The sequence below is a fragment of the Erythrolamprus reginae genome, chromosome 4 (genome assembly GCF_031021105.1).
Source record: "Erythrolamprus reginae isolate rEryReg1 chromosome 4, rEryReg1.hap1, whole genome shotgun sequence".
Classification (NCBI taxonomy): domain Eukaryota; kingdom Metazoa; phylum Chordata; class Lepidosauria; order Squamata; family Dipsadidae; genus Erythrolamprus; species Erythrolamprus reginae.
Window position 1 is genome coordinate 40,680,704 of NC_091953.1, and position 17,453 is coordinate 40,698,156.

General features: G+C 41.8%; 2 protein-coding genes across 5 annotated transcripts in view; one reads left to right on the plus strand and one right to left on the minus strand.

Moving 5' to 3' along the window:
• Positions 1-3,724, plus strand: part of TRAT1 (T cell receptor associated transmembrane adaptor 1) — a 99,763-nt gene extending 96,039 nt beyond the window's left edge. For both annotated transcript variants that reach the window (XM_070751723.1, XM_070751724.1), the window contains exons 6-7: positions 10-68; positions 3,392-3,724. In XM_070751723.1, coding sequence (XP_070607824.1) covers positions 10-68; positions 3,392-3,649 — 317 coding nt within the window. In that variant the 3' untranslated portion in view covers positions 3,650-3,724. The remainder of the gene's footprint in view (positions 1-9; positions 69-3,391) is intronic.
• Positions 3,725-7,983: 4,259 nt separating this feature from the next.
• The window catches only part of HJURP (Holliday junction recognition protein), a 36,376-nt gene continuing 26,906 nt past the window's right edge, over positions 7,984-17,453 (minus strand). For all 3 annotated transcript variants that reach the window (XM_070750109.1, XM_070750108.1, XM_070750107.1), the window contains 4 exons: positions 14,679-16,147; positions 14,067-14,130; positions 11,661-11,748; positions 7,984-8,655 (listed from right to left, as the gene is read on the minus strand). In XM_070750109.1, coding sequence (XP_070606210.1) covers positions 8,544-8,655; positions 11,661-11,748; positions 14,067-14,130; positions 14,679-16,147 — 1,733 coding nt within the window. In that variant the 3' untranslated portion in view covers positions 7,984-8,543. The remainder of the gene's footprint in view (positions 8,656-11,660; positions 11,749-14,066; positions 14,131-14,678; positions 16,148-17,453) is intronic.

Sequence of the window (17,453 nt, forward strand, 5' to 3'; positions counted from 1 at the left end):
TATTTTCAGATGAAAGTTGCTATGAGCAAATGAGTGTCCCTTCTCCTAGATCCACCACTGACGTACAGGTTCGTACATCCTTGTTTATATAAATGTTCTTTAATTTCTAACAGCTTTTTTCAAGTCCCTTTATGGTGCTGAATGATATGTTTTCTAGCTGGGAGTTTATCAAATACCATGTAAAATCTGCCAAGCCACATATATTGGACAAACTAACAGGAGAGTAAATGCACGTGTTGCAAAACATAAGAATGCATTAAGAAAAGAAGAAAAAACTTCCTCCCTTTTCCAACACTTCAAAACTACGGGACATGAAATTGATTTTGACAGAACTAAATTAATTTCCAAAACAGAACACTACAACAAAAGAATAATCATGGAAGCCATTGAAATAAAAAAACATCCCCAAAATATGAACAAGCGTGATGATACCTCCTGCCTAACAGACATCTGGAAACCAGCCCTCATCAGTCATACAAACTGAAACCAGACTCAGAACACACATTGCAAAACAACTAAGTAGCCTGCAATCTCCAACTACTCAGGATATCAGTCCCAATCCACAAACATCAACTAATCAGCATACATCAATTACATCAATGACCCCAGGTGTTACCCCACTAACTGACCAGGAAGTTTCAACACAGCTTGCAGCTACTGAGCCAACACAGCTTGCAGCTGCTGAGCCACCCACCAGTATTTATAGAGGGAAGGCAGCTCAGGTCTCGCTGTGTTCGACCTAGAACAAGGACAGAAGCACTAGCCTGAACATGACGAGTGGGACCTTGTTGAAACATCACCAGAAATCTCTGAATCTTACATGGGAAGAAACCCGAATATGCCAAGACCTTCATACCTGTACCTGTGAAAATCTACGAAAACAAATATATATATGTGACATACATACATACATACATACATACATACATACGTATGTATGTATGTATGTATGTCACATGTTTTTGCTGAATTTGAAAACTAAGGGAGACTAGGATAGATCTAGTTTGGCCTTATTTTGGCCTCATCAGCTAGCCGTACCCTCACTGGGACTTGAACCTGCAACCTTTGCCTTGTAAGGCAGAGAATTAACCTCTAGGCTACAGTATCCAATCCTATCAGCTCTGTACCAGGGAAGGGTTACATTTTGTGTCGAATCACCCTGGTGTGTGTGTGTGTGTGTGTGTATTCATCAATTCTATGTAGATATATCACATTTATTTATGCTCATTTATTGTTTTAAATTGACTTATTACTCCATAACAAAATGCAACACCTCTGTTTTTTGTGAAAATGGCCCATTTTCACCCATATTTTTTTCCAAATATGGGCAATGCAGAGGGTTTGGGAGACCTGCAGAGTTCTCCTAGGGGGCGAGAGAAGGCAAAAACAGCCCTGTTTGAATACAAAGGCCCATATAGGCTCATGTTTCTCCCTCCCCAGGCTCCAAAGGTTTTCCTGGAGCTGGAGGAGGGCAAAAATGCCCTCCCTCAAAGAGGCTCTCTCGAAGCTAAAAACTCCCTCCTTCAGCCTCTGCACGAGCTGGCTGGCACACATGAACTGAGCTAGGGCAATGGCTTGTGTGCCAGCAGATATGTCTCCGCATGCCACCTGTGGCACACGTGCCGAAGGTTCGCCATCACTGCCCTATACCAATTCAGACAAATAGTTGTCGAAACTCTTCTTAAAAACTTCCAGTATTGGAGCATTCAGAATTTCTGGAGGCAAATTGTTCCACTAATTAATTGTTCTGTCAGGAAATTTCTCATTAGTTCTAAATTGCTTCTCTTCTTGGTTAGCTTCTACCCATTGCTTCTTATTCTACCCTCAGGTGCTTTTGAGAGGTTTGACTCCCTCTTTATGTCAACCTAAATATAGTGGTACCTCATCATACGAACTTAATTGGTTCCAGGAGGAGGTTCGTAAGGTGAAAAGTTTGTAAGATGAAATAATGTTTCCCGTAGGAATCAATGTAAAAGCAAATAATGCGTGCAAATCCTTCAGGAAAATCCCAAACTTTAGAAGGGAGGCAAACAGAGGGCAGGGAGGAGCAGCTAAAGGGGGCGGGTGGAAGAAGCAAGGCTAGGCTAAAGGGTGAGTGGGAAGGAAGAAAGGCAAGGGGGGAGCCCCTCCCTTTTCTTTCTTCAAAAGACACCATTTCAGTGCCTTTGCAAGCACATTGTTCTCTGCAAAAATTTTCCTCCCCCAAGCTGCCCCTCCCTCCTCCCTTTTCTTTCTTAAAAAGACACCCTTTCAGTTCCTTTGCAAGCACGTTGTTCTCTGTAAAATGTTTCCTACTCCAAGCAGCCCCTCCCTTTTCTTTCTTCAAAAAAGGGGGGAAAAAGAAACCCCTTCATCCCAGCAGCAACTGCTTGGGTTCATAAGGTGAAAATAGTTCGGAAGAAGAGGCAAAAAAATCTTACCGGGTTCGTATCTTGAAAAGTTCGTTAGAAGAGGCGTTCGTAAGATGAGGTACCACTGTATACTGGAAGATTGCAATCATGTCACCCCGTCTTTCTTTTCACTATTGTAGTCTCAACATCTTTATTTACATGACCAAAACTGGATGTAGTATGCCAAGTGCAGTCTTACCAAGGCATTGTGTGGTATTAACATTTCACATCAACGATTCTTGCCTTCTCCGGGTCCCGTCGACTAAACAATGTCGTATGGCGGGACCCAGGAAAAGAGCCTTCTCTGTGGTGGCCCCGACCCTCTGGAACCAGCTCCCCCCGGAGATCAGAACTGCCCCCACCCTCCTTGCCTTTCGTAAAGTTCTTAAGACCCATCTCTGCCGACAGGCATGGGGGAACTGAGACATCTCCCCCAGGCCTATACAGTTTATACATGGTATGTTTGTGTGTATGCTTGCTTTTAATAATGGGCTTTTTAGTGTTTTTTAAATCATTAGATTTGTTCTTACATTGTCTTTGTTATTGTTGTGAGCCTCTCCGAGTCTACGGAGAGGGGCGGCATACAAATCTAATAAATAATAATAATAATAATAATAATAATAATAATAATAATAATAATTCTATTATCCCCGTTAAGGCAGCGTAGAACAATGTTGGCTTGTTTGGCAGCTGCTGAATATTGCTGGCTCACATTAGAATGATTGTCCACTGGGACACCAAGATTCCACTCAGATTTATTACTATTGAGCCAGGTATCACCCATACTGTACCTGTGCATGATCGCTTTTGCCTAAATGTAGAAGCTTACTTTTTCACCACTGAATTTCATTTTGCTAGATAATGCCCAATGTTCAAACACATAATTGCAAATTTATATTTCATTTAGGTGTACCATGCCATTTAATAGTTACTTTTATTGTTAGCTGTTAATTATTAAATAATATTAAATGACATGACCATTAATATAATTTTTTTTGTAGCCGACAGCTGAACGCCAAATGTGTTATGCTTCCCTTGATCATAGTGTCCGAAGAAAACAGAAAATTCAGCCTAAAAAGAAATATCCTACATTAGAAATGGGGCAAAATCAACTTACCAGAAACAACTCCACGCTGTCTTGCATTTATCTCAACAGTGAACAACTCAGTGCTGAAAATAAGTTGTCTGAAAATACTTCTCAGGTTGATTCGTTCAGAGAGTTTGGTTTAAAACACAGTGCAAATGATGTCATGTTTTAGTAACTAAATCATTTTCTCAATTTAAATATTCACTGAAACAGTCAGTTGCCAAGTTAAATGATTGTGTGAATAAAATAATTTGTGCCATTGAATTCTGTAGAGGTATGATTCATATAATCTTTTGAGACTTAATTACATTTTGACGTGGTGCTTGGAAGAGTCTGGATCATGCAAGAAGTTGTCTGGGCAGTGAAGAAACTTGCTTTAACAGGCCAGTGTGGAAGTGGTTATACCCTCTACTTGACTCATGAGTAGGAACCAAATTACAGAGATACCTCTACTTAAGAACGCCTCTACTTTTCTAGATAAGAACCGGGGGTTCAAGATTTTTTGCCTCTTCTTAAGAACCATTTTTTACTTAAGAACCCGAGGCCGGAAAAAATTCCGAGGAAATTTGAGAGCGGCATGAAACCGGCCAGTTTCCTGGCATTCACCCTTAAATCACGGCCATCTCAGGCTTTTCTGGGCTACCAGAGGAACCTTTTGGTGGTGCTTAAGGAGTCTTTGGCAGTCCAGAGCGAACAAAGCATTTTATTCTCTGGGCGCTTGGAGAGGGAATAAACCACTTCGCTGTGGTGACTCCCTTGTACTGCCTCCCATACACCCAGCGCGAAGTTGCCTCCCGGAGTATCTGGGTGCAAAAAGGCAAAAGGGGCGCTTCACCTTGGCCGGATCAACTCGGCTTCAGCCAAACCAAGGAGTCACCACAGTGAAGGAATGGCATCGGCTACGAAGTGAGCGAGCGAGAGGGGAGCCCTTCAGAATGGGAAGGAAGAGGAAGCAGGTAGCAGCAGCCATCTTTTTGTCAAAGGAGCGGGAATTTTCCCTTTCGCCCGTCTGGGTTTCTCTCTGGTGCAGTGTGTGGGAGGCAGCCTCACATAGGGTGTATGGGAGGCGCATGTTCCTTGTCTCCACCTCAGAGTACTTTTTAAAAATTTCCCTCACACCTTCTTCATTTGGTAGTGATTGTCCTCCTCCTCTTCCCACCCAAATTCCAAGCTTTTCTTGCTTGCCTAATGGCTTTGCACGCATTATTTGCTTTTTACATTGATTCCTATGGGAAAAATTGCTTCTACTTACAAACTTTTCTACTTAAGAACCTGATCACGGAACGAATTAAGTTCTTAAGTAGAGGTACCACTGTACTGTCTTTATTATGAAACAGTTCGAGTCCATTAGATTAGAACCACCACCAAAAATTTTGCTAACTTCCTGAGAAAAATTTTCTCATTCAGCTCTGCTCAGTATAATTATAACTTGCCATACTGCACATATAATAACATCAGGAAATATTTAAGGTTAATTAGGGAATAATATATCAGCTTTGATTCATCTAATTAACAGTTGTACAGCTAGCAAATGTAATGTCGGCATGTATTTAGTTTCCTGCTAGTTAAGAACGGTTAAGAGTCAATCCCAATTACTCAATGAGTGTGTAATGTCTTGAGCATCTGAATTAAATGGTCTGTAAAGAGAGTAGTAAATGAGGTATAAAAATAAATCTCCAAGGAAGAATTTGACATTTTTCATTGTATTTAAGTGATGCTATTGACTTCTACACCACTGTTTTATAGTGTATTCTATAAGAAGTGATACTCCTAATTTCTCCCCAGATATACATATTCAATTCAGTCCAAAACATTTATCTTGTAATAAAAACTACACAGATGCATTGGAAATCCTATAATATAGCAATGAAGTTTGAATTAAGCACATTTTATTTTCCTGAATTTAGTTGGTGGCCTTTAAATCTGATTTATACTTTTTTGGATTATTAGTAATAGTTGCTTTTTGTTCATAGTGAATAAATTCAAGACAAAATTTAGTTAGTGGTATAGTTCCAGGAAGTAAATATTTAAATATGACATTTTTATCTAACTTGACATGAAAATAAATTAGTTCCAAAATATGTATCATGTAATATTTCCTCTAATAATTATTTAATAAATGTATTTTAACTTATCAATAAAAGAGAATGTTTGTAGCTCAGGGTTGAAATGAGGACTTTTTGGTGGTCTCTGAGCTCTCTTCTTGTTTTTTCATTGCCCTAACTGTTCTGTCTGGCTCTCTGGTAGAATCCTCCCAAAAATTCACAGGTACAAATTTCACACACACACACATTTGAAAATTCAAAACAATGTTCTTTATAATGAAAATTCACTTAAACCAAGCCCTCTTTTGGTATAGCAAAGAGGACTTGTTTCCAAACAAACTGGTAATTTGTACAAGTCCCTTATCAGTTCTGTGATACTTTGCTTGCAGCTGTGAGGCAATTCACAGTCCTTCTTCTTTCACAAAGTGAAACACACTTTGCCCTGGTTTAGTTTCAAAGCGGGGAAAAATCAGCACACAAAAGGTCAGTCAGTAAAGCAGTCACGAAACACATCTATCAGATAATCCTCCACAAAGGCCAAACCCACAGGATGCTATTTATAGCAGTGTTTCCCAACCTTTTTTGAGCCGCGGCACATTATTCATATTTTCAAAATCCTGGGGAACATTGAAAGGGGACAGGCTAAAGAAAAGTTTGGACAAAAAACCCTCTCTCTTCCTCCCTTTCGCTCTATTTCTCCCTCTTTCTCTCTTTTCCTTCCTTCCCTTCTTTCTCTCTCTCCATCCCTTTCTTCCTTCCTCTTTTTTGCTCTTTCTCTCTCCCTCCTTCCCTTCCTGTCTTTCTTTCTCCCTTGCTCTCTCTCTGTCTCTCTTGCTATCTCTTTCTTGCTTTTTTCTCTCTTTCTTGCTCTCTTTCATTGTCTCTTGCTATATGTCTTTCTTTCTCTTTGCCTCTCTTGCTATCTTTCTTTCTCTCTCTCTGTCTCTTGCTGTCTCTCTTTCTTTCTTTTTCTCTCTCTCTGCCTCTCTTGCTAAGTCTCTCTTTTTCTCTTGCTATGTCTTTCTTTTTCTCTCTGTCTCTCTTTCTCTGCCTCTTTCTCGCTCTGTCTCTCTCTGCCTTTCTTATGTCTCTCTCTCTCTCTCTCAGCTGACTGCAAGCAGGAGCCCTGATGGCGGCAGCTGGACGTGCTGCTGGACGCCGTATATGCCAGGCCCGCAGCGCTAGCATGTACGGCGTCCAGCAGCACTTCCAACCGCCACCGTCAGGGCTCCCGCTTGCAGTCAGCTGAGAGAGAGAGAGCTCCCTCTCGCCGCCGCCTGGAGCTCCCTCTCGCCGCCGCCATCTCCCCGCGACTGCCTGCGGCCGCTTCAGCCGCCCCCCCCGCTCCCACCGCCAGTGCCCTCCCGCCGGGCCCAAAAGGACACTTGCCGCAGACGCCAGAGAAGCTCCAGCTGGGCGGGGCACTGCCTCCGATCTGGGGCTCCCACTCGCAGCTGTCCCTCGGCTCCTGCCTGATGCCGCGGTTTCTGGCGCTCTCCTGCTGGGCCCCAAAGAAGGAAGGCGAGAAAAAGGCGCAAAGAATGAAGCTCTCCTTCTTCCTGCCTTCCTTCTTTGGGGCCCAGCAGGAGAGCGCCAAAAACCGCGGCATCGAGCAGGAGCCGGGGGACAGCTGCGAGCGGGAGCTCCAGGTCGGCACCGGCACCGCCCCGCTGGAGCTTCGCGGCACACCTGGCCGTGTCTCGCGGCACACTAGTGTGCTGCGGCACACCGGTTGGGAAACGCTGATTTATAGCAGCCTCACTAATTACCACAGCCCCACCCAACCACAGGTGGCCTCATTTTCTTTGATAATAATCTCTCAGTTGTTGTTGCCTATGCATCGCTCTCCGCATGCGTGGCTGTATCATTAACTCTTGTTCAGAATCCAAGGAGGAGCTAGATAATTGATCTCCTTCTGAGCTGTCTGCCACACACTCCTCCTCCCTGTCACTCATGTCTTCTTGGTCAGAGGAGCCTTCATCAGCAGATTCCACCGGGGGCAAAACAGGCCTGCAGCATGTGTATGTCTCCCCCACATCCACAGTCCTTGGGGCAGGAGCTGGGCCAGAGCTAACCACAACACTAACTAGGTAACATCATCAACCTTAGATATACTTTGTCCTGGTATATAGATTCCCCATTTCAACGTTGAAACAAAAAAATTAGATTGAAATTACTTTTCATTCACAAGATAGCCTTATAGAATTGAGCCTTTCTTGTTGGCCCCGTTTCTGTTGACTGAGAACACCCAATGGAGAGAAACAATTTTTTTGCTGTCTTCTCTCCCCCCAAGTCACTATCTATTGTATTTTATTTTTAATGTATAGCTTTTTTTCCATAAGCCAAACCTTCTATGCTCCATCTTGGGTAGCCTAGAAAGCAAATAAGGAAAGACTTATCTTTGGTGAAATTACCAGTCTTACATGTTCCAGTAGCAGGCTTAGAACAAACTCAGTCAAAATTCAAACATATTATAATGTTTATTAGATGAGGATATATGTGTCAAATAGGCATATTTAAAAATAAAAAAAGATAATTTCAAATGTACTCTTTTCAATGAAATAATTTTTTCCTAAAGCATGAGCTTATTGAATAGTAAGTTAAAAGCAGGTTATAAAAACTTATTTACATCTTGCTTATTTCCCATATCCCAATAACCTCTTTCTAGAGGTGCAGATCAAACAAATTAAGGGACTGCAAAAGATGTTTCTTATAGCCACTTAAGCTAAATAAACCGTCAGGAAGGGAATAAAAAACAATTAGCTGAACTATTGAATGTTAGAAAGAGTATCTCCATTATCTCCATAATTTTCCAATGACAGAGAATAATTTCATATATTTAGATGCTGAACTATATCATTAGTTTTTATCCTTCGATTTTTACTGCAGTCTTTTAAATCTACTGTCCTATGCTAGAGCTGATGAGTTAAATAACTAGTAAAAATATTTTCCCACTTTAGTTCAGGAATATTCCACTGAATCTATATTCTGTCTAGAAATTACTGGATTAAATACGTTTTGCTAAAAAACATTTTCCTCTCCAAATCCTTCCAGAAACGTTTCCTCATTATCCTTCTGTATGAGTTCTCTTCTTCTGATTCTCCCGTCATTATAGCTCAGCTTTCTGGAAACTCTAGCAAAGAAACAAAACTTGATCAGACTGATACAAATACCAGCAAAAAGCAGAACAGGTATATTGCCCATATCTTTTTAACTGAACCCCTTCTCACTACTACGGTAGCTCTGTACCTCTATGCATAAGCAATAAACTAATGACACTGATGCATTTCAAAGAAATTCAAACATGACATATCACAAAAGAAGTATAAAACCCATCAATGTATATTATGCTACTGATCTTGATGCCGTATTACAGATGATAATTTTAACTCCATAATATTTTAACATGTATAATATAGCAAAATAATTTTAGGATTTTAGCAATTGTCATTTGTGATATCAACAATGACTAAACTGTCACTTGTGGTGTCAACAATGCATAATATACAAGAAAATCATAATTGATTTCTGTTAGTGAAGTATAGTGATCAACCAATGAGTTCTACCTTAATACTGACAACAGAGCATATGATATCTGCTACTATCCATTGCTCTTTAATTTTTTTCCTAATTTTTCCAACAACCTCACATAAACATACATACATATACTGTAAATCATATCAAAACATAATTATTTCTGTCCAATATACCCTAATTTTGCACCTTTTGTAATTTTTCTGTCTGTTTTTCATTTATATTTAATACTATTTCCCTCCCTCTATCTGCCTCTCTTCCCTCTACCTTTTCTCCCTCTTTCCTACTTTTCCCCTCCCTCTCTCCTTTTCTACTTCTTCTTCTTCTCTCTTGTCCCTTCCCTGAATACATCTAATCATAATATACTTTATGGTTAACAGACAAGCACCTCAAATTCCTAACTTCATTCCATCTTAAGTGATGTTCTTTTACTTGTATCTTTTCCTTTATCTATATTTATCTATATATTATATTCTTCTAGGTATATTTACTGTTATTGTTGTCTCCTTGTCACCTATTTTGGTGGCCCGGATCTATCATCTTTATTTTCCATACATGTCCATTGTCTTTTGTGCCTCTTTTCTTATAGTATTTTTGGAGTATAAGATGCAACTTCCACCGCCCCCCAAATGAGCGTGGAAATGTCGGTGCGTCTTATACACCTTTTTTTTTTGCTGTCCCAAAGCCCCGCTCCCCACACATTTTTCGCAAAAATGGGATGGACAGAAGGTCTGGGAAACCTACAGAAAACTCTTGAGTGCTGAGAGATGGCAAAAATGCCTGGGATTTTTTTTTGGGGGGGGGGGAATGGACAAAAACTAGCCCGTTTTTCACAAAAATTGGGGCATTTTTGCCATCTTTCAGCATCAAGGAGCTCTCTGCAGGCTTCCTAGACAATTTGCCCATCCAATTTATGCGGAAAAAACACTTTTTTGTTGCCAAAACTGAGGTGTTTTTATTTTCTAATTACTCCTCTAGCATGACTGGAAGAGGAAATCTGGAAGTCCACTAGTCTTAAAGCTGTCAAGTTTGAAGACCCCTGGGTTAGGGGTGCAATGGCCTTCAAACTTGGCAAGTTTAAGATTTGTGGGCTTCAACTCCTGAGATAGCATGACTCAGAGAGGGGTAGCATATAAATCAAATCAAATCAAAAAATAAATGAATGACTGGAGGAGGAATTCTGAGAATCCATAACTCTTAAAGCTGTCAAGTTTGAAGTTTGTAAAAAGTGTACATGTTTGTAAAAAGTATTCTGTGACACTGGTATTTTATTAAATAATATACAGTGATCCCTCGATTTTCGCGATCTCAATCTTCGCGAAACGCTATATCACGATTTTTCCACCCGATGACGTCACTCCTTTCCTTTCTCATCTTTCTCTCTCTCTCTCTTTCTCTATCTTGCTTCTTCCTCTCTCACACTCTCTTCCTCCCTCTCTCATCTCTTTCTTTCCTTCTCTCTCTTTCTCTATCTCTCCCCCTCTTGCTCTCGAGCGGCAAGCGAGCAGCCGGGCGGGCGGGTGAACGGGCAAGCGGCAAGCGAGCAGCCGGGCGGGCGGGTGAACGGGCAAGCGGCAAGCGAGCGGCTGGGTGGGCGGGTGACGGGCAAGCGGCAAGCGAGCAGCCGGGCGGGCGGGTGAACGGGCAAGCGGCAAGCGAGCGGCCGGGCGAACGGGCAAGCGGCAAGCGAGCGGCCGGGTGGGCGGGTGACGGGCAAGCGGCAAGCAAGCGGCTGGGTGGGCGGGTGACGGGCAAGCGGCAAGCGAGCAGCCGGGCGGGCGGGTGAACGGGCAAGCGGCAAGCGAGCAGCCGGGCGGGCGGGTGAACAGGCAAGCGGCAAGCGAGCGGCCGGGCGGGTGACGGGCAAGCGGCAAGCGATCTTGGGGTTTCCCCTTTGCCTGGGCGGCGGGAAGACCCAGGGAAGGTTTCTTCGGCCACCCAGCAGCTGATCTGCTCCGCAGCGCGGCAGCAGCGAGGAGCCAAAGATGAGGTTTCCCCTTTGCCTGGGCAACGGAGAAACCCCATCTTTGGCTCCTTGCTGCTGCCGCGCTGCGGAGCAGATCAGCTGCTGGGCGGCCGAAGGAACCTTCCCTGGGTGCCGCCCGCCGCCCACACAAACTCCACCATCTGCGCATGTGCGGCCATGAAAAAAAGGGCGTGCATGCGCAGATGGTGTTTTTACTTCCGCAACCCTACATCGTGAAAAATCGATTATCGCGAGGGGTCTTGGAACGGAACCCTCGCGATACTCGAGGAATCACTGTATTACTACAGAATACCCTTTTCCTTTTTTCTACCTCTAAAATCAAGATGTGTCTTATACTCCGGTGCGTCTTATACTCCAAAAAATCTACCAATTTTATATGGATAGCTCTCTTGCTCACTATGGCCTTTTTATGTGATTCATCCCAATAGAAAGATTATAATAATTATCGATCTTGCTTTAATTGTAGCTAACGAGATAAATGAGCATTTTGTCTCTTCCTTTCTACCCATTCACAAGGAGATATAAGAAAGGAATTGTTATCACTTTAGGTAAGATGGACAGCAATATACATTTGATACAGAAATGAACTATTGAAAAGGAATTCAAATATTGCTTACTTTGGTATATAATTCTGTGACTTTCTTGAAAACTCATGTCCATGCAAAAACTTGGGAATATTTTCATTCATATCTGTAATGCCAGATTCTTTGAACAAGTTAGATAAGGATTAAAAAAAAATGTGTTTAAATATTTTTGTTGCAAATTATTTCAAAAAGAAAAAAAACATGAAGACAAAGATATGAAAAGTAAAATACTCTTTTGTAGGCTGAATAAATATTATTCTTACTGTAAATTTCTTATAAACCAAATTAAAACTAATTTCATGTGTGCTTTGAGATGGGCAATTCAAAAATGGGAAAAATAGGGGGGGGGGGAATTAGTTCCACTCATATTTTACACCAGTGATTTTCAACCTTTTTTGAGCCACGGCACATTTTTTACATTTACAAAATCCTGGGGCACACCACCAACTAAAATGACACAAAATGACACCCTAAGATACTCTCCTCTCTTTTTCCATCCCTGTCTCCTCCCCACCCATGTGTGTGTGTGTATACACACTTTTGAACCATTTCCAAAAACAGGTGAGGGCTGGGGGGGTTTCCTCTCTTATTCTTTGGGTGCTTTTTATCATATGCTTTAAATCAAGAGTCACTTCTCTCTCTCTCTCCTCTCATTCTCTGTCTCAATCATTTTCTCGTTTCTCTTTTTTCCTCCCCTTTTTGCTCATTTCTCTCTCTCTCTCTTTCTTGCTTTCGTTCTCTCTCTCTCTTGCCTTCTTTCTCTCACTCTTGCTTTCTTTCTCTTTTCTCTCTCTCTCTTGCTTTCTCTCCCTCTCTCTCTTTCTCTTGCTTTCTTTCTCTTTCTCTCTTTCTTTCTCTCTCTCTTTCTCACTCTCACTCTCTCAACAAAAAGTTGTGAGACCAGAACCTGAGCTTCCTTCTTCGCGACACACCTGACCGTGTCTCGCGGCACACTGGTTGAAAAACACTGTTTTACACAAATCATCCTAAATCATATTTTTCAGAATATATAACATGGTAATTCAAAACTCAAAAATTGTCTCCATTAATATTCATATTATTGAAAGTGGGGGAAACAAAAGCAAATGCAAACTGATTTGTCTGTCAATGGATACACAAAGAAGTTAAAAATAAACTCAAAAACTTAACCCAATGATCTAATATTAAGAAAAAGTATTCCTAATTTGGTATATTAGGAATTAGTAATATTGGGAAATAGGTTCAAACAGAAGAAACAATGTTGGTATATCATTAACACTCTCTCCCCACCGAAATTAGGAGTTTCTGCTATTCTGACAGCATCTGTTGACCCTATCTAATGCTTGTTGCCTATACAGTCATACCTTCTCTTACGAACCTAATTGGTTCCCGGGGGAGGTTCGTAAGACGAAACATTGTTTCCCATAGGAAACAATATAAAGTCAATTAATCCGTGCAACAACCAAAAAACCCCCCGCAAAAAACCTCTGCCGCCCGGCTCTCACCTTTAAAAACAGCCCGGAGGCTTCCCAGCAGCCTCCCGAACACCAAACTTCCGGGTTCGGCTTCGGGAGGCTGCAGGGAAGCCCCCCGGCTGTTTTAAAAGGTGACAGCCGGGCTGCGGGGCTTCCCAGCAGCCTCCCGAACCCCAAACCAGGAAGTTCGGCAAAGGTTCAGGGTTCAGGAGGCTGCTGGGAAGCCGCGCAGCCCGGCTGTCACCTTTTAAAACAGCCTGGGGGCTTCCCAGCAGTCTCCTGAAGCCGAACGCCAAACCCGAACTTCCGGGTTTGGCTTCGGGAGGCTGCAGGGAAGCCCCCCGGCTGTTTTAAAAGGTGACAGCCGGGCTGCGTGGCTTCCCAGCAGCCCCCCGAACCCCAAAGTTCGGCAAAAGTTTGGGGTTCAGGAGGCTGCTGGGAAGCCCCGCAGCCTGGCTGTCACCTTTTAAAACAGCCAGGGGGCTTCCCAGCAGCCTCCTGAAGCTGAACGCCAAACCCGAACTTCTGGGTTCGGCTTCGGGAGGCTGCTGGGAAGCCCCCCGGCTGTTTTAAAAGGTGACAGCCGGGCTGCGGGGCTTCCCAGCAGCCTCCCGAACCCCAAACTTCCGGGTTCGGGAGGCTGCTGGGAAGCTGCGCCGCCCGGCTGTCACCTTTTAAAATAGCCGGGGGGCTTCCCAGCAGCCTCCCAAACGCTGAACCCGGAAGTTCGGGTTTGGTATTCGTAAGATGAAAAAAGTTCGTAAGAGGCAAAACTTTTCTGAACCCCGGGTTCGTATCTCGGGTTGTTCGTAAGACGAGTGGTTCGTATCTTGAGTTACCACTGTACTATTTTTATAGAACATAAAGGATTAAAAATCTAGTTGATCTAATATTTGAATGTTTCGTGGAATAAACAATTAACTGGTTAATATGACCAAAGAACAATACATTGCTATATAGTTTGCATTTAATTTTTTAAACCAACCTTCCATATCAACAATTGAAGTGGCCCGAAAGCTATGACTTGAAGAAACGGAATCTCCATAATTCTGAAAATTAAAAAGTTTAAGATTTTTAACTAACATCATCAACCTGGATTGCTGATGTCCCAGAGTAAAATGTTATTTAGCAACAAGCTTCTGTCATACTTTTTTTCCCATTCTGCATTACTGTAGTTTCCAAGTATCAAGCTATTTTTGCAGATTTGGATCAAACATTACTTTACCTTTCATTTGTTGTACCAGATGTTAACAGATGTTAAATCTGTTGCTTTAATGCAAAGTTTTAAAAGAAAAAAATACTAGTATCCAGATATTAATATTCTTCCATAATCTAATTTCGTGTATTAGAAAAGAATAGCGGTAGGGAGAACCACACAGTGCCATAACAACTAGTAAGACTATTAGCCTAAGAGATTAGTTAAAAATAGTTGTGCTAAATTCAATGCGATTTATATTTACGTACATGTAGGACTTTGCCCTGAAAGGTAAGGTCATGTATTTTAGAAATGTTGTCCATAAATAAAACACTTTTAACGGATTTGGTACTTTAAAAAAGTTTTTAGGTTTGAAGGCAATGTAGATTATATTTCACTTACCATATTTGATGCCGAACTGTTTTTAACAGGTGAATGTAATGTGTAAGTTGTATTACTTATGTTTTTCCAGCAAGGTAATTTCTGATATATTATGTAAGAATTATCAGATTTATTTTTTAACCTTTTAAAAGGTGAACACGGAGAATCTTCATTGCAAAAATGTGCCTCTCTTTTAATTCTGGCAGCAGCAGGCAGAGTTCTTATTGGAGAATTAACAAGGGCATTTACAGTTTCAGATACCTGCACCCCTTCGTATTTTTTTAAGTTTGCTGCTCTTAGAAATGTTGGAAATTTGGGGAAACCTTCAGAACATAATTTCTGGTGCATATCTTCAATTGTACTGTTTGTTTTTTTATGGAAATTTGATGATAGATTATCCAAACCAGAAGTGTGTATGTCTGTGGAGTTTCTAGGGCTTGTGTATATATTTGAAAACTTAAATGGCTTCTGCATATTTGGAGAACATAACTCCTTATATAATTTTTCAAATGCATCTTCATATTTCTGTTTATAAGAGACGGGACTTCGGTTAACATGAAACGAGGAAAAAGAATGACTTCGTGGTAATGAAACAGTGGCAGTGGAAGTTTTGTGGTTTTTGAGTCCATTAGGGGTTCTCACTGGAGATTTGCTTCTTTGTAAAGTGGAGTTTGTACTGCCATTCAAAGGCAAACTTAAACTTGAGGTAGTTTTGAATTCCTTCGTGCTTAGTTTGTTGGTTGCACTTTCTGTTTTTGGATTAAATGTTGTGTCCAAATCTACAATGCAAAATGTACGGGAGCAATTTTCAAAACTTTGATTCTTTTTTACACTGTCCGAAGATAAAGGGAAACAAGTTGTATTTTCGACCAAAAATGTTTTGTCTGCACAAAGAGTTCTAGTTTCCTCTTTAACACTTTCCCCAGTTCTTTCACTGTATGAATAATCTTTTACAATACCAGAACAGTCTATTGCCATTCTGTTTGAGTTTTGAGATACAGTAGGTTCTGTTCTATAAATATCCTTTGCAGAGTATTGTATCGGACGGTTTGAATTGTAAAAAGGACTTTTGTCACCATTACTTCCTATAGATAATTTCTTCTTTTCAGTATTTTCGCTAATGAAGCCAGGTGTCAGTTTTAATACTCTGGACTTTCTTGTTTTCTCTCTGTTGGTATAATATTTTGTTTGTCTGGAATGACAGTATCCATGTTTGTATTGCTTGATTAATGAATTGGAAAAAGATTCATCCAATAGTCTAGTAAAAGTTTTTACCATTCCTGGATACAAGTCTGCTATTGTGACATTATTCCATGAGCAGTTTTCATCTGCAGATTCATACATTTCTACAAAACTACTATGGGCAGTTCCATTATTAAGAAGGGATTGGTTGATTGTCCCGTTCACTGAATATGAAGCAGCAGAAATGGACAGTTCTGGAGATCTTGGCGATACAGGTGACAGCTGCTTCTTCTGGATTGCATCACACCCTATTTAGATCCAATAAAATGAAGGTATTAAAAGGTAGCACTTAGTATCAAATTGTTTACATTATTTAATGACGATACTCCATATTTTCTAAGATGTCTATGACCTTTTATAATGTCACTCTATAACAGCGATGGCGAACCTATGGCACGGGTACCACAAATGGCACACGGAGCCACATCTGCTGGCACGCGAGCCGTTGCCCTAGCTTAGCTCCAGCATGCATGTGCATAATGGCCAGCTGATTTTCAGCTTGCATGGACGCTCTTTGAGGGCATTTTCAGCTTCTGGAGGGCCTCTGGAGAGATGGGGGAGGGCCTTTTTGCCCTCCCCAGGCTCCAGAGAAGCCTCTGGAGCCTGGGGAGGTGAAAAACGGGCCTACCAGGCCCAATAGAAGTTGAGAAATGGGCGGTTTCTGGCCTCCAGAGGGCCTCCGTGGGAGGGGCAGGCGAGGCAATTGTTGCCTTCCTCAGGCATTGAATTACGGGTGTGGGCATTCGCGCATGTGTGATAATGTGTGCGCATGCACTTTTGGCACCGAGGGAAAAAAGGTTCACCGTCACTGCTCTATAGCGCCATTTGTTAAAATAATTCATGGTATACCTTAATTCACTATAGTGCTAGTTATTTATTTATTTATTTATTATGTGTATTCTGTAGTAATCAAGCATGGTCCTGTTTCACTTCATAATAAATAAAACTACAAAATATAAAATAACATTGTTATTTAATTATAACACAGAACAGTAAAAACTCTTCAAAACTAGTGATTTGAATTATACCCAGCTACCTATCAATATAGTCTCCCTAATACTTACAGATATTACAGTGTTCCCTCGATTTTCGTGGGGGATGCGTCCCGAGACCACCCGCGAAAGTCAAATTTCCGCGAAGTAGAGATGCGGAAGTAAATACACCATTTTTGGCTATGGACAGTATCACAAGCCATCCCTTAACACTTTAAACCCCTAAATTGCAATTTCCCATTCCCTTAGCAACCATTTAGATCAGAGGTCCCCAACCTTTTTTGCACCAGGGACCGGCTTTAAGCTAGACCAGTTTTCCATGGCCCGGTGGGGGGGGGGGAGCTAGCTGTCAGCGGCGCCGTAAAAGGGGCGATCAAGAGAGGAATGGGTGAATGAATGGACGGAGGGTGGGAAGGAAGGAAGGAAAGAGGGAAGGGACAGGAACAGAAGAAGGGTGCAAAGGAAGCAAGGAAAGGTGTGAAAGGGGAGAGTAAGAGAGGAAGGAGTGAAAGAAGGGAATGAGGGAGGAAAGAAGGGAGGAAGGAAAAGGAAAGCAAGAAAT